The sequence below is a fragment of the Podarcis melisellensis genome (assembly GCF_964234715.1).
Source record: "Podarcis melisellensis genome assembly, chromosome: 7".
Lineage (NCBI taxonomy): Eukaryota > Metazoa > Chordata > Lepidosauria > Squamata > Lacertidae > Podarcis > Podarcis melisellensis.
The window spans coordinates 15204551-15221211 of record NC_138539.1 but is presented as its reverse complement, the minus strand read 5'-3'; the positions used below and the strand labels follow the sequence as shown (position 1 = coordinate 15221211).

General features: G+C 44.6%; 1 protein-coding gene across 1 annotated transcript in view; it reads left to right on the top strand.

The window, feature by feature from the left end:
• Positions 1-16623, top strand: part of MTBP (MDM2 binding protein) — a 33915-nt gene extending 17292 nt beyond the window's left edge. Inside the window, exons 15-22 of the mRNA XM_081918725.1 lie at positions 1353-1440; positions 1557-1691; positions 4857-4952; positions 11282-11548; positions 13075-13324; positions 14356-14469; positions 15754-15819; positions 16244-16623. Of these exons, the coding sequence (XP_081774851.1) occupies positions 1353-1440; positions 1557-1691; positions 4857-4952; positions 11282-11548; positions 13075-13324; positions 14356-14469; positions 15754-15819; positions 16244-16282 (1055 nt within the window). The 3' untranslated portion in view covers positions 16283-16623. The remainder of the gene's footprint in view (positions 1-1352; positions 1441-1556; positions 1692-4856; positions 4953-11281; positions 11549-13074; positions 13325-14355; positions 14470-15753; positions 15820-16243) is intronic.
• The last annotated feature ends 38 nt before the right edge of the window (positions 16624-16661 follow it).

Genomic DNA, 16661 nt, shown 5'->3' with positions numbered 1-16661 from the left:
AAACATGGATTACAGAGTTAAAACGACCACTGTAACAACCAGCAAAAATGTTAAAGGGAATGCTCATCAACACCCTGGTACAATGCCAGCAGAATTAAAGCAGCAGGCCTTAACCAGTCAAATCAGATTCCTCCAACAGCCTGGGTGAACAAGTGTGCCTTAATCTGGCACTAGAAACACAGAGATATAGGATGCAGTGGCTAACTTCTCTCGCCTTGAAGGCCACATTGAGGGTTCACCACCTTTCTTGAGGGCTGTGCGCCAGCATGTGCACACACTCATGGGGCACACACAGTACACAAGCACAGAGGGAATGGGGGGAAACAAGCACCTTAATTCCAAGAAAGAGGTGCAATGCAAGTCTTCCAGACTAGTCATGAGAAAAAAAAGTGTGCCTTTTTAATGAGTTACCAAAAAAGTGGTGTTTGGTTGATTTCTTTCTTTGTTTGAATCCAATTATTCCAATTGGTTGAGCAGAGCTTAAGATTGACATTCAAGCACAGTGGTACCTCGGGTTAAGAACTTAATTCGTTCCGGAGGTCTGTTCTTAACCTGAAGCTGTTCTTAACCTGAAGCACCACTTTAGCTAATGGGGCCTCCTGCTGCCGCCATGCGATTTCTATTCTAATTCTGAAGCAAAGTTCTTAACCCGAGGTACTATTTCTAGATTAGCAGAGTCTGTAACCTGAAGCGTCTGTAACCCGAGGTAAAGGTAAAGGGACCCCTAACCATTAGGTCTAGTCGTGACCAACTCTGGGGTTGCGGTGCTCATCTTGCTTTATTGGCCGAGGGAGCCGGCGTCCAGCTTCCGAGTCATATGGCCAGCATGACTAAGTCACTTCTGGCGAACCAGAGCAGTGCACGGAAATGCCGTTTACATTCCTGCCAGAGCGGTACCTATTTATCTACTTGTACTTTGACGTGTTTTTGAACTGTTAGGTTGGCAGGTACCACTATGCCGAGGTACCACTGTACAAAATGCATAAAACAAAATGCACAGCACATGTTTTAGAGAAAAGTTAATATTTTAAGATGCTTTTCTGATCTTGCTATGTTCTAACGCTCTTCGTTGATCATTCCAGCTGTTTGCTTTTGTTGATGCTGCAAAGTACAGTCGGAGCTAATAGGATTCATTATAATGGTGTAGGCAGTAGTTTCCATAGGTGTTGCAGAAACTGTACAAAACGCTTAGAAAAATGCAAACTTTTGAGTTATACAGGACTCCCATGAGGTATAATGGGACGCTGGTATATTCTCTGCTACATTGGATTTTGCAAGGAGTTATGGTATTGTTTTGACTTTATTCCTCCTCCCCCACCCCCTTTCCCCCACCTCCAACGTCTCACATTTAGAGCTGAAAGATTCAAATCCTTTGAAGTGGCCAGAAAGAAATGTCCTGCAGAACTTGGAAAGCACTGAAAAAATTAAACAAAAAGCGAGGTAACATTAACGTGGCTTAAATGTTGGCAGTTTTTTTATAAACCCCACTACCTATTCAACATCAGCTATCGGTGTAGTTAGTGATTTTTGTTCATCTGTTTTGTTTCCCTCGCCAGGGTTTCTGAATTACTTGCCCGTAAAGAAGGCCAAAAGGGCCCTGCGATATCACTTGATGCCAAAGAGCTGCTGAAGTATTTCACCCCAGAAGGCCTGCCCATTGGGGATCTGCAGCCTTTACACGTTCAAAAAAGGTAAGGCCTTGTTAGGCATACAGCACACTGTTAAATAGTTCATTCTTTAAGATGGTAATCCTGAAGGATAGGATTGCCTTTTAGAATCTATGTGAGATGTTTTTTCTAATACCTCCTTCAGGTGCCTAATAGTAATTTCTCTGAAGGATAGGATTGCCTTTTTGAATCTATGTGAGATGTTTTTTCTAATACCTCCTTCAGGTGCCTAATAGTAATTTCTCTGTGTACCGCACCTGCAAAATCAATAACAGGACGGGGGGGGGGGAATCTTTTCAGCTCCATAGACCATTTCCTTATCAGGATTGTTGGGGGGGGGGTGCAAGTTTAACGGGTGGGTGGGGCTGCCCACTTGTCAATCACCTGGCATCCTTTGAGAGTTTGGTTGCCCCAACCATTTGCCAAAACTCCTTGCGTGGGGTTCCCACATGCCAGCTGACATGTCAGGCTCTTGGGAACTGCAGTGCAAGGGGCATTGCAGTTCGGAAGTGCTCAGCGTAAGGCTGGCAAAGCGCTTTTTTCCCTCCCCTCCCCCTGAATGGAGCAGGAAATATGAAGCCTGCATTTTACAGGCTGCGCGTGCCTGCTTTCTGCTGGGATCAAGTGCACACAGCCAAACTGAGCAGGATTTCACCCAGCTGTTTGTCAGCTGTCCAGCAGGTTGAATCCTGACAAGACAGAAGTACTGTTCTTAGGGGACAGGGGGTGGGTGGGTGTGGAGGACTCCCTGGTCCTGAATGGGGTAACTGTGCCCCTGAAGGACCGGGTGCGCAGCCTGGAAGTCATTTTGGACTCACAGCTGTCCATGGAGGCGCAGGTCAATTCTGTATCCAGGGCAGCTGTCTGCCAGCTCCCCCCGGGTACGCAGGCTGAGACCCTACCTGCCCGTGGACTTTCTCACCAGAGTGGTGCATGCTCTAGTTATCTCCTGAAACTACAACTAATCCACAATGCGGCAGCTAGACTGGTGACTGGGGGCGGCCGTCGAGACCGCATAACACCGGTCTTGAAAGACCTACATTGGCTCCCAGTACGTTTCCGAGCACAATTCAAAGTGCTGGTGTTGACCTTTAAAGCCCTAAATGGCCTCGGCCCAGTATACCTGAAGGAGCGTCTCCACCCCCATTGTTCAGTCTGGAAGCTGAGGTCCAGCGCCGAGGGCCTTCTGGCGGTTCCCTCACTGCGAGAAGCAAAGCTACAGGGAACCAGGCAGAGGGCCTTCTCAGTGGTGGTGCCCACCCTGTGGAACGCCCTCCCATCAGATGTCAAAGAGATAAACAACTATCTGACGTTTAGAAGACATCTGAAGGAAGCCCTGTTCAGGGAAGTTTTAAAGGTCATCACCAACACTTTGAATTGTGCTCGAAAACTTATTGCGAGCCAATGTAAGTCTTTCAGGACCAGTGTTATGTGGTCTCGGCAGCCTCTCCCAGTCACCAGTCTGGCTGCCGCATTCTGGATTAGTTGTAGTTTCCGGGTCACCTTCAAAGGTAGCCCCACATAGAGCGCATTGAAGTAGTCCAAGCGGGAGATAACCAGAGCATGCACCACTCTGGTGAGGCAGTCCGCGGTCAGGTAGGGTCTCAGCCTGCGTACCAGATGGAGCTGGTAAACAGCTGCCCTAGACACGGATTTAACCTGTGCCTCCATGGACAGCTGTGAGTCCAAAATGACTCCCAGGCTGCGCACCTGGTCCTTCAGGGGCACAGTTACCCCATTCAGGACCAGGAAATCCTCCACACCTGCCCGCCTCCTGTCCCCCAGAAACAGTACTTCTGTCTTGTCAGGATTCAATCTCAATCTGTTAGCCGCCATCCATCCTCCAACCGCCTCCAGACACTATGATTGTTTCCCCCTGTGTTTTTAATTGTTTAGGGATGTTTGTAATGTGTGACATTTTAATGTATTTTTAATCTTTGTTGGAAGCTGTCCAGAGTGGCTGGGGAAACCCAGCCAGATGGGCGGGGTACAAATATTATTTTTATTTTTATTTTTATTTTTATTTTTATTTATTAATTTCCTGCTGCATTGTCTGTGCACACTTGTTTCCTGCTGGAAATAGGCACACATAGCCCAAGAAAGACTGTAAAGCATTCTTGTTTCGGCGCTCTTTCCCAGAGCTAGTGCAGAAACAAGCACTTTGCAAGCTCTATGTTTTTTTCCAAGCATTGGCTTGGGTGGCATGGGGGGGGAGAGGGGGTTTGGCTGTGCATGCCTGTTTAGGGAAGTTTTTAATATTTAATGCTGTACTGTTTTTAACATTTGATTGGGAGGCACCCAGAGTGGCTGGGGAAACTCAGCCAGATGGGCGGGGTACAGTGGTGCCCCGCAAGACGAACGCCTCGCAAGACGAAAAACCCGCTAGACGAAAGGGTTTTCTGTTTTGGAGGCGCTTCGTAAAACGAATTCCCCTATGGGGTTGCTTCGCAAGACGAAAAAAATCTTGCATCCCCCTGCGGTTTTTTTTCGCTTTTTTCTTCCTTTTCTTAAGCCGCTAAGCCGCTTATCAGCTGTTCCGCTGATAAGCCGCTTAACAGCTGATCGCTGGAAGCCGCTTGACAGCTGTAGCGCTAATCCGCTAAGCTGTCAATGGGCTTGCTTCGCAAGACGAAAAAACCGCTATACGAAGAGCCTCACGGAACGGATTAATTTCGTCTTGCGAGGCACCACTGTATAAATAATAAATAATAATTATTATTATTATTATTATTATTATTATTATTATTATCTGCTGGGAACAGGTGCGCACAGCTAAACTGAGCAGGATTAAACCCTGGCTTGTCAGCTGTCAATTGGGTGTTAACTCCTCCTACTTTTGGCTGCGCATGCCTGTTGCCTGCTGGGAGTCAGGCACCCAGGACCAATGCAGAATTGAACCCCACCTTCCCACCCGCTAGCTGACAGCATAAGTGACACCCACCGGTTGGAAGGTGGGTGTGGTTTGGGGGAAACGGCCTCACGGGCCAAGATTGGGCCATGGGCTGTAGGTTCCCCACCCCTATTGCATACTATGAATTGAGGTTTAACCGTGCCAGAGTAATTTTAATAATATGGTGCCAATGTGGCAGACAGTTGCCGTTCTTCCTGTAAAAAGGTTATCCTCCGTTCTAGAAATAAGCCATAGCTGCAAATTAAAATCACTTCTTTCTCCCTCCCCACCCTGTTCAGTGAATATACTTTCCTTCTGACGCCAGAGCTGACTCCTCGAAAACTCAGAAGCTTGCCCTTTGAAAAGGCTGCTGGCTGCCATTATCACGGTCTCGAGTAAGTTCCTTTATAAGTGAGTGATGTGACCTGTTCACGCGGTCCTCTTACTCAGTGTAAATCCAATGTACACACACACTTCACATTTAGTCCTATTATTATGCGAGTGGAAGCATCATTTGAATTTGCTAGCATCTTGCAATAATTAATTGTCTGGAATGAAAGCGTTACGCCTTTGATTTGAATAGTTATACGTTTTTATGGTAATGGGTGCTTAAGATGTTATGACAGTAACGTTTCACTTTCAAATCAAAGCAATAAGGAAAATTGCTGACAGCCCATGAATTAAGTCTGCGGTTCTATTATGCCAGGATGGGGAGGTAGACAGCGGAGGAGGCCTTGGAACAGAGAATATATGCTGTGATGCCTACATTAAAGGATATTGAGCCCAGTGATGGGCTGAGACTCCATGCACATCTTCTCTAACAGCAGCTCTGCATACTCACAGAGGCTGCAGGGTATTTATACTACATCTGGATCCTGCAATGGAAAACACAGCTGTCCTGGGCTTCTGGCATTTTTGAATCATTCCATGCTTGGAAACGGGGCCCCTATCATATAACAGAGGAGCAACCATCATTTTCTTTAGAAGTACAGTGGTACCTTGGGTTACATACGCTTCAGGTTACATACACTTCGGGTTACAGACTCCACTAACCCAGAAATATTACCTCAGGTTAAGAACTTTGTTTCAGGATGAGAACAGAAATCGTGCTCCGGCGGTGCGGTAGCAGTGGGAGGCCCCATTAGCTAAAGTGGTGCTTCAGGTTAAGAACAGTTTCAGGTTAAGAACGGACCTCCAGAACGAATTAAGTACTTAACCCGAGGTACCACTGTAGCAGGTTGACCATGTTCTATACACTAAAAAAAGCTCTCTGATAGTTTTATCACAGTGGGTGTCATAGAATCTAGTGTAGTGTACCCTATTTGACATGAAGATGGCTCTAACTCAAACTGTTAGAGTATATTGAACTGGCTAGATTAAGTTACAGATAGGTAGCCGTGTTGGTCTGCCATAGTCAAAACAAACAAACAAAAAATTCCTTCCAGTACCACCTTAAAGACCAACTAAGTTAGTTCTTGGTATGAGCTTTCGTGTGCATGCACACTTCTTCAGATACCGAAAGCTCATACCAAGAACTAACTTAGTTGGTCTTTAAGGTGCTACTGGAAGGAATTTTTTTTGTTGTTGTTTTGACTATGGCAGACCAACACGGCTACCTATCTGTAACTGGAACTATGGAAGGCACCACATTGAGCCGCATGAAATGGAAGTCCATGGTATCTGAAGAAGTGTGCATGCACACGAAAGCTCATACCAAGAACTAACTTAGTTGGTCTTTAAGGTGCTACTGGAAGGAAATTTTTTTGTTTTGCCTAGATTAACAGAGGCAATTAGAGATCACACTAGACAAGCGTTTCAAAAAGCATGGGGGAAATGCAGGGAATACTTCACAAAACAGTGCCCTAAAATACACACCTGGACTTGTTTCGATTAATGTCTGCAGGAGACTTTGTGGATACTTAAGTTATAATTAGAAAAATCTTAATAATTATTCATAAAGGAAACGGTTTATAAGAAGTAAATAAGGAGGCCAGATACAGGATAAAAGAAGTATTTTATTTGGTTATTTGTATTGTTGTATGTTATGCTCACTGTATGTTATGCTCACTGTATGTTATGTTCATGTTTAATGAGGGTGGATTTGTGTATTGGGGTGGGAGGGTATGTTATGTTGTAAATAAAATTCTAATAAAAATTTAGAGGGGTGGCGGGAGAAGCAGATGGCTCTAACTTACTAGTGGAAAATGATCTGAATTTATCAGACTGCTCACTAGGTATCCAGTATGGCACAAGAATGTCCAAAGTGGATTCCTTTCTGGGAATCCCACAGTGCCCTGTGCTTGTTTTAGTTTCCACTGTGAGGATGAAGGTAAATCTCAAGAATGCCCAATGCATAGTAGCAGTGGTGGAACATTCCAAGAACGTCTTATTAGAGCCAGGGTATTTCTGCTCTTCTCCCTGCGAAATGCCCATCTTACCCGAGAAGTCCGAGTACGAATGGGTGAAGTTTAGTCCTTAATCCCTTTGTCCTGGAGAAGTTGGTCTGTTGTGATGATTGCCTGCCTTATTGAAGTATGAAATAGAGGAAGAATTAAGTAGAACAGGCTGCTTCAGACGGTTTGGTATCTACTTCAAAGGACTTTCCTCAAGCTTTCATGGACTAAGTTGGTGGTTGTCATTGATCGTTAAACACTTTGAAGGGTTGGGAAGCGCAACGTGCATACTGAGAAGCAGTATAAGTTTCTTACAGAAGCTCTTTTCAGTAGCTGAATACAAATGAAAGAGGCAGTTTGGGGTAAGCAACAAAACCACATCTTCCATAATTGCAAATAAACTTCCATAGCACTGTAGCTGTGCAGAGCCCATGGCATTAGGTGGTAACTTGCCCTCCTCTATTTTATTTGCATGATGAGACCTAAACTCAAATTCAGGAGTAGTCAATCTTGGTGCCCTCCAGGATTTGTGAACTACAATTCCCAGTGGAAGCTACAGTGACAGCAACTGGGCGTCACTGCATTGACTGTTGTTGGTCAAATGTTTTGCCTTCTGTATCCAGGGCAGCTGTCTACCAACTCCACCTGGTACGCAGGCTGAGACCCTACCTGCCCGCGGACTGTCTCGCCAGAGTGGTGCAGGCTCTAGTTATCTCCCGCTTGGACTACTGCATTGCGCTCTACGTGGGGCTACCTTTGAAGGTGACTCGGAAACTACGGCTAATCCAGAATGCGGCAGCTAGACTGGTGACTGGGGGCGGCCGCCGAGACCACATAACACCGGTCTTGAAAGACCTACATTGGCTCCCAGTACGTTTCCGAGCACAATTCAAAGTGTTGGTGTTGACCTTTAAAGCCCTAAACGGCCTCGGCCCAGTATACCTGAAGGAGCGTCTCCACCCCCATCGTTCTGCCCGGACGCTGAGGTCCAGTGCCGAGGACCTTTTGGTGGTTCCCTCATTGCGAGAAGCAAAGCTACAGGGAACCAGGCAGAGGGCCTTTTCGGTAGTGGCGCCCGCCGTGTGGAACGCCCTCCCATCAGATGTCAAAACGATAAATAACTACTTGACATTCAGAAGACATCTTAAGGCAGCCCTGTTCAGGGAAGTTTTTAATGTATGATATTTTAGTGTTTTCTGGTTTCTATGGAAGCCGCCCAGAGTGGCTGGCGAGGCCCAGCCAGATGGGCGGGGTACAAATAAATTCTTCTTCTTCTTCTTCTTCTTCTTCTTCTTCTTCTTCTTCTTCTTCTTATTATTATTATTATTATTATTATTATTATTATTATTTGCATTTGGATGTTCATCCCAGGGCGCTGTATCTGTTTTCCAGAGTTCAATAGGGCTTGTAATCCTTTTGGATTACACCCAGCATACCTGAAGGAGCATCTCCATCCTCATTGTTCATACACTGAGGTCCAGCGCTGAGGGCCTTCTGGTGGTTCCCTTGCTGCGAGAAGTGAAGCTACAGGGAACCAGGCAGAGGGCCTTCTCGGTAGTGGCACCCGCCCTGTGGAACGCCCTCCCACCAGATGTCAAAGAGATAAACAACTATCTGACTTTTAGAAGACACCTGAAGGCAGCCCTGTTCAGGGAAGTTTTTAATGTTTGGTTTTATCGTGTTTTTAATATTTTGTTGGGAGCTGCCCAGAGTGGATGGGGAAACCCAGCCAGATGGGCGGGGTATAAATAATAAATTATTATTACTATTATTAATTGGTGTCTGGGACTTATAGCATTTTCTCTCTCTCTGTCTGCCAGTGTCTCTCTCTTTCTCTCCATGTTTGTGTGTGTGTGTTTTGGAAAGTAATGTCAGCTGTTTTTCCATTACTTTATGAAATCCATTTAATTTTACTATTTAGTGTTCTTTGATGGCAGTGGTATTGGCAATTCAGCTAGGAGAACCAGATGTACAAAGTGCATTCTGGCTGGTATGGGGTGGGACAGCCAAACACCATCTTCAGCAGATTGTGGAATGATTATTAGCACCTGAACATTTTAGTAGGGCTATGTACAAAAAAAGGGACAGTTTGGAATTTCTTGATTATTATTTTTTTAATGTTTCTTTGGTGCTGCGCCTGATCAAAACCAATTTGCATAACCTTTTCTCATTATCATGAATCAGACACAGCTGGATTGTGGGGGCTGGGGGGGGGAGAGAAGGAGAGGAAGATGTTGCCATAAAAAGAGTGAGCAAAGTGATGGCATTACTCAGGATAAATTAATATGTCAGCTCTGTAGAATGGGCAGCAAAGCTTAACTCAGAATACAAACAAGGAAACTCAAAATACCATGAAATGGATAAGCAATAAGTTTTTTTGTCTTATCAGATAATGAGCTTGTTTCTAGTGGCAAAATTGAATTCATTACTTACGTTGATTAAAAACTCTCTTTTTAGAGGAGGGAATAGACTTCGGGCTATGTATGACAATATTATCTTGGTAACAGAAAATGACTTGATTTGTCCTGACAGTCTGGTGGAAGCGCGATGTACTGGTGCTCAGATAATTATAATAGCCATGTGCCTCCATGTTGATTGAATTGTCAGGCAAGCCAATCCCGCCCATCTTATCTGCTAAAGTGGAAAGTATATGCTTTTAGGCGTAATGGCCAAATTGAACCTCCCTGTTGAGAGAACAAATGATCAGAGAATGGTTATTGCCCTTGGGTCCTATTTGTGCACTTCTTGGAGGCATCTGGTCGGTCACTTTTGGACTCAGAATGTTGGCCACTTGTCTAAACCAGCAGGACTCTTCTAATCCATATGTGGATGTGCTCCATTGATTGCTATATCTGAGATTGCTTTGTGCTCTGAGATTGATTCATCCATGCCTGTTGGCCCCAAATATTTGTAGAAGGACCTTCTTTCACCTCGATATGGGACTCCACAAATAGCTGTCATCACACACATTCCATCTCCTCATCTGAATGAGTCTTTAAAACAATCCACTGAGGGATAATACTTAATAATACTTTTGTATAGTGCATGTGAAGCATTTACGAATAGCGAGTTGTAAGCCTTGCAGCATCACTGTTAAGGCAAGTCATTGTTGTTGTCGTTTAGTCGTGTCCGACTCTTCGTGACCCCATGGACCAGAGCACGCCAGGCACTCCTGTCTTCCACTGCCTCCCGCTGTTTGGTCAGACTCATGCTGGTAGCTTTGAGAACACTGTCCAACCATCTCGTCCTCTGTCATCCCCTTCTCCTTGTGCCCTCCATCTTTCCCAACATCATGGTCTTTTCCAGGGAGTCTTTTCTTCTTGTGAGGTGGCCAAAGTATTGGAGCCTCAGCTTCAGGATCTGTCTGCCAGTGTGGTGTAGTGGTTAAGAGTGGTAGTTTCGTAATCTGGAGAACCGGGTTCGAGTCTCCACTCCTCCACATGCAGCTGCTGGGTGACCTTGGGCCAGTCACACTTGTTTGAAGTCTCTCAGCCCCACTCACCTCACAGAGTGTTTGTTGTGGGGGAGGAAGGGAAAGGAGAATGTTAGCCGCTTTGAGACTCCTTAAAAGGGAGTGAAAGGCGGGATATCAAATCCAAACTCTTCTTCTTCTTCTTCTTCTTCTTCTTCTTCTTCATTACTATCCCCCATTTTACAGATGGGGAGGACTGAGGCCAAGAGACAGAGGTTTGCATAAGGCCATCTGACGAGTTCATTCATGGCAGATATAGGTTCAAACGGGATTATCTGATAGATGGAATATCCATTCCTTCATTTTATTTGTATGCTGAACACACACACACATCACGCTCAAAGCAGCTTACAACGAAGAAACGGGGGTGGATTTCAAACAAACGCTACAAAGACAATTTCATAATAACACAGCAAAACAACAACTTCGTAACAGCATTGCTGGAAACATGCTGAGGAAGAGAACAGTTGTAAACCATTTGGCTTCTTTTAGGCTGGAATCCAAAACCCACTGACTAGGAAGTAAGCTCCATTGAGCCTAGTGGGACCTACTTCTGAGTAAGCACGCATAGGATATACAAATAGCATTCTTTTTGATGCCAGCGAATTGTGGGTTGAGGTGTGGCACTCTGAAACTAAGGTGGAAGGCAGTTTGATCCATGAGGTCAGTTTTTGCCCCGTATCATAGCAGACTGCAGGAGGACCTTTTCAGAGGTTCACTAGCAATTCAAATAAGGAGAGACATTCTCATACCGAAACATAAACAAGGGGTACTAAGTTATCCCTTAATTAGGAAAACACCTCCGTTCTTCTGCAGTGCTCCTCTCAGGCTTCTGAAGCTGTTTCATGTTTCGCTTTAGATACTGCCTCGACAACAGGAGAGCTTTGGAGAGAGACGTGGCGTTTGCTGAACTTCAGACTCGCCTTATCCGTTACGAAACGCAGACCACCTGCACAAAGGAGTCCTGTCCCGTACCCTGTGCGTTGAGCCCTCTGCCATCTCCTGCGGTTTTGTCAGAGCCCGGGAGTGTCCCCGATGGGGAATCTTTGCAGAGGGAGCTGCAAGCAGAGGCATCCAGGTTAAAACGCAGATCAAAGGACCTGGACGGCTTTCATTCCAACAAGAGGTAATATAATAATAATAATAATAATAATAATAATAATAATAATAATAATAATAATACAAAATTTTATTTATATCCCGCCCTCCCCAGCCGAAGCCGGGCTCAGGGCGGCTAACAACAATAAAACAGTACAAAAGTACAGCATAAACAACACTCTAAAATCATTCATTATAAAATTAATTACTGGTAATTCAAGCCACTGGCAACCATTGGGCCAGAGCTCCGCGAAGATTGCCAAGGGAGGGAGTCAGGCTGTGCCCTGGCCAAAGGCCTGGTGGAACAGCTCTGTCTTGCAGGCCCTGTGGAATGATGTCAAGTCCCGCAGGGCCCTGGTCTCTTGTGACAGAGTGTTCCACCAGATCGGAGCCACAGCCGAAAAGCCCCTGGCTCTAGTTGAGGCCAGCCTAACTTCTCTGTGGCCTGGGACCTTCAAGATATTTTTATTTGAAGACCGTAAGTTTCTCTGTGGGGCATACCAGGAGAGGCGGTCCCGTAGGTACGAGGGTCCTAGGCTGTATAGGGCTTTAAAGGTTAAAACCAGCACCTTAAACCTGATCCTGTACTCCACCGGGAGCCAGTATAGCACCGGGTGAATATGATTTCGCAACGAAGACCCCGTAAGGAGTCTCGCTGCAGCATTCTGCACCCGCTGGAGTTTCTGGGTCAGTCTCAAGGGCAGCCCCACGTAGAGCGAGTTACAATAATCCAGTCTGGAGGTGACCGTCGTGTGGATCACAGTGGCTAGGTCAGGGCGAGAGAGGTAAGGAGCCGACTGCTTAGCTTGGCGGAGATGGAAAAATGCCACCTTCGTTATAGCTGCAATCTGCGCCTCCATGGAAAGGGAGGTGTCGAAGATTACACCCAAACTCTTAACGGACGGTGCTGGCACTAATTGCGCCCCCGCAAGAGATGGGAGTTGCCCCCCCCCAATCCCATATCCCAATATGCAGCGGTGTAGCTAGCTGCTCAGGCATTCGGGCTCAGGCGTGCTGCAGGCGCCGCCCCCCAAGTGGTAAGTGGCCGCCCAGCGCGCCCCCAATCCCAGCTATGCAAGTGGTAATATGCTACACTTTTTTTAAAAAAAAAGTGAGATATTTTGAGTGTGGGTAAATTCAGCTCTCTTTTCATTCCGAAGAGATTTCTGTGGCATAATGTTCAGATAATCTTAATCCTCTTTTGCTAATTCCTCCCTCCCTGCCTTATTTTTCCTGTGCGATAACCTTTCGTTAGCTTTGAATATGTTGAAACAGGAGCCAAAGGCATTTTTGCTTGAGCTCCATAGGGCTGCGTGATGCAAGATGCTGAGTGAGGGTCACGCCCCACCAAACTGGTTCTGTTTAGATAACTCACTGCCAGATTGGATGAAAGATCAGATGCAGAAATGTGTTATGTTTTCTCTCCTGTTTCAGATGAATAATTTCTAATTGCTGGCGTCTGACATGATCTGAGGTGTTTTAATGACAAATCGAGCCGCGCACAGAACAGAATAATCTTAACATCTGTTTTGTTCCCTCAACTCTTCTTTCTAGGTTGCGGAAATCTGAAAGCACAGATTCTCTCTTGTCCCAGGCAAGTGGAAGCAGCGGGAGTCGCCATTCAGGAGTTGTCACAAGTCAATGCCAGGAGATTTCAGTCTCTCTGCCTTCAGTAGCTGTGAAACAGTCTCACAGTCGGATGCATAAAGTCGCCCTAAAGAGCAGCTCAGCAAGCCAGAGGTGTGGGGGAAAGCCAGAAACACCGAAGCCCACAAGGGAATCGAGATCTCAGAAGCATACACGGGTAAATAACTTTTTCCGGATAGCTAAAAATGAAGTTCTGTCTTTGCTTTTGCTGTCCCTAGATTGAATAAGGCAGGGCGAAGATTAGACCCATAAATACAACAAATTACTTGCCATCCTCTTTAGCCAGACTTTTGAGTCTCTTCTTCAAATTCCCATGCTGATCCTGTTGCCAAGAAACTCAGTTCCGCTTGTACTCTGCACATGCCCCAAGGATATGTGTATTTTAGTTTTGTTCTGAGCGGTGAGCAATAGCACCGCATTATAAATAGTTCGTATTACAGAGTTAGGGCACAGTTTCTTAAGCTCTGGGAAATGCTTGTTTATGCACTTAGGCAGCAGAAGACAATATCCGTTTTATCCCTAGATGGAGAATAGTTTCAGTACAGGGAACTGTCAGCTTAAGTAATTAGTCAAAGGGGGGGGGGGAGACATTAAAAGAGGATAAAACAACAACAACTAAATAAAAATCCAAACAAGGATGTTGTGTGTGTATGTGAATTTTTTTTTTATTTTTTTTAATGCCTAGCAGCTAGTGTTTCATCTTCAAAGGACAATATGAATATTTTATTCATATTCCTGTGAGGTAGGTAAACAAGCGATCTGTTTGCTTGTTCAAATAAAAAAAGAATTGGAACAAGTTTTGTTACTTGCTCTAGCATGAGGGGGTCACGTCATAATTACATCTTTCACTGGGACGTCTATCATGTTTTAGTCTGGCACCTAAGCCTGCAAAGATACGATTGCAGCAAAATGTGTGTAGGTGTCCACATGCAACATAGAGTTTATATTCATCAGGCAGCTTTGATCTTTGCAGCTTCCTTTTGAGCGGATCGTCAGCCTAAATTTCGTTTAGATGTGTTACCTGTGAAATGCTGCAGGCACTGACTATATAGCAGGGCTGAGCTGAGAAATGCTGGTGCCCAGGCCCCTTCGTTAGTAGCATGGTTTTGCTCCGATAAAAAAATGTGGATTTGAAAGTGGGGTGTTGGGCCTCAGAAGTGCAATCCATTGCCAATGCTTTTCTTCAAGATGCTGAAGGAGGTGGTGGCGAAAACCCTCAAGGAGCACGGCATTGCTGAAGATCACAAATGCTTTGCGGCGTGCAGCCAGCGTCTGTTTGAGATATCCAAGTATTATCTAAAGGTACTTTTCTCCAGCTTCCACATGCGCAGAGCAGTGTGTGATTGTGCTATGGTTTGATATGTTAACAAGGAAGAGTGGCCTGTGTGATTTACCATACTTTTCCATGTATAAGAAATTTGGGAACTCAAATTTAAAAAATGGAGGGAGATGGCACAGAGTTGTTCAGGGTTTTTTTTTGGGGGGGGGGAGCAGAAAATCGCTCACCCGCACGCATCCAAGAATCTGCAGAATCTGCCAATCACCTGCCCGATTGCCACAGCGTCAGCCTATCAACAACAACGCAGCAACCAATAACACACCCAATAGCTGCTGACAGCCACAGCAGCAACCAATCAAACGTCCACCCTATGCACTATCCATGCATAAGACGACCCCCACATTTTAGCATTATTTTTAAAGAAAAGAACCAAGTCTTATACACGGAAAAGTACGGTATTCTGCCCTCAAACTGGCCTTCTTTTTATCGACTTAGAATCATAGAATTGTAGAGTTGGAAGGTACCCTGAGATTAAGAGTATTACGCACTTCTGATAGGGATGAGCCAAAGTGCCTTGTTCGGTGTCCTTTTTCATTCTATTAAAGTGGCGGTTTCTGTGCACTTGCTGCAATCAAATTCACATTGCTTGAATACTATCCTCTGTGCCATTTTCCTCCACCTGTGCTTTTAACAGTCCTCAGCCCTGCTCTGCCCCATTTGCCCATGCTAGTGTTTCATTGCATAGGTCACCCACGTTGCATCACAACACCGCACCTGGCACAATGATTTCAGGAATGCTCACACACAAAATCTGGGGGTTGAAATAGCAAATTGGCTTCAATAGCAATGTGGACAAATGAGAGGAGTGCAAAGACAAGATGCAAAAATATTCTAAGAGGACTCACTAGCCAGGGAAGTAAAAAGAAATAAAAACACTGAGCATTGGGGATTTTTAATTTTAATTTTACTAGTTCGTTTGGCTGTGGAATATCAAAATTAGGAAATGTTCAGTACAGCTTTTACTACCATTTGTTGCCATTTTCAGTGGGATAGCTGTGTTGGTCTCTTTGTGATAAAAATAATAATCAAAGAGGCTTGTATCACCTTAAAAAGTAACTCATTTATTATGGCATAAGCTTTTATGAACTACAGGCCAGCTGTCATCCATTAAAGTTTATGCATTTTGGTGTTACAGTAGTGCTTTGTTTTCCAGAATATTAATACATCTATTCCTTCTTGCTAACCTTAAATCTAACACTGCAATCCATTAAGGTTTCCGCTTGTGATGCAATATGGTTCTTATTTAGGATCTGAAAACATCTAGGGGACTATTTGATGAAATGAAGAAAGCTGCAACCAGCAATGTTAAACAGGTGAGATTCTCTTACCTGTGCATGTGTCCAGATTATGTTTTCTGTACTGGAGAATATTACAAATAGCACTGAGGCTTGGCTTGGCTTATCAAAGTGGTTCTCAGGGTTATCTAGATTGAATTGCCTCAAATAGCGGCTTCATTGGGCTGCTGGATGAGTCTGTAAGATGACCAAATTGTCCCCTTAGTATTAATTTGTGGAATGTGACCTGTAAAATGGTTTGTTTGCCCAGCAGAATATCTGCCTTTGTTTTGCGAATTCAGAGTTTGGTAAGAGTTGTTGGCTATCATTTTCTTTGAAGATCCTTGAATTATAAAGAACTGCCCCAGTATTAATTAGATTCAACATTTCTGTATTGCATCATTTTACACCTCTTTATGTTCATTTTTAATTCTAAGTGCATTTCTTGGGATGTGTTTTACAGGTCATTGAATGGGTTTTAGACAAGAGCAAGGAGAAATGACATGTGCTAAAACCATTGCTATTCCAGGATGGCAATTTTGAGCAAGCACAGCACATTAAGTGGACAGCGTGGGAGTGCCTTGTTACATTGTGGAAGTCCCTTAAACCAGTGATTCCTGCAGTGTAATACCCTCAAAGATCTCTGACATTTAAAAAAATGGCTTTGAATTGAGCCTTATGTGTATATATCTCTCTCTGTGTATATGTATATACACACACACACACAAGTATTATTTCCAACTGTATAAATAACACAATCAAATCTTCTATGCTTTTTTTTATATTTGCGGCTTGTACAACTTTTTTTTATTTAGAAAATAAAAAGCCAGGTTTCTAAGTGGTTGACAGCGTTATCTTCTTTTCCTGTTTGCCTGATTTAC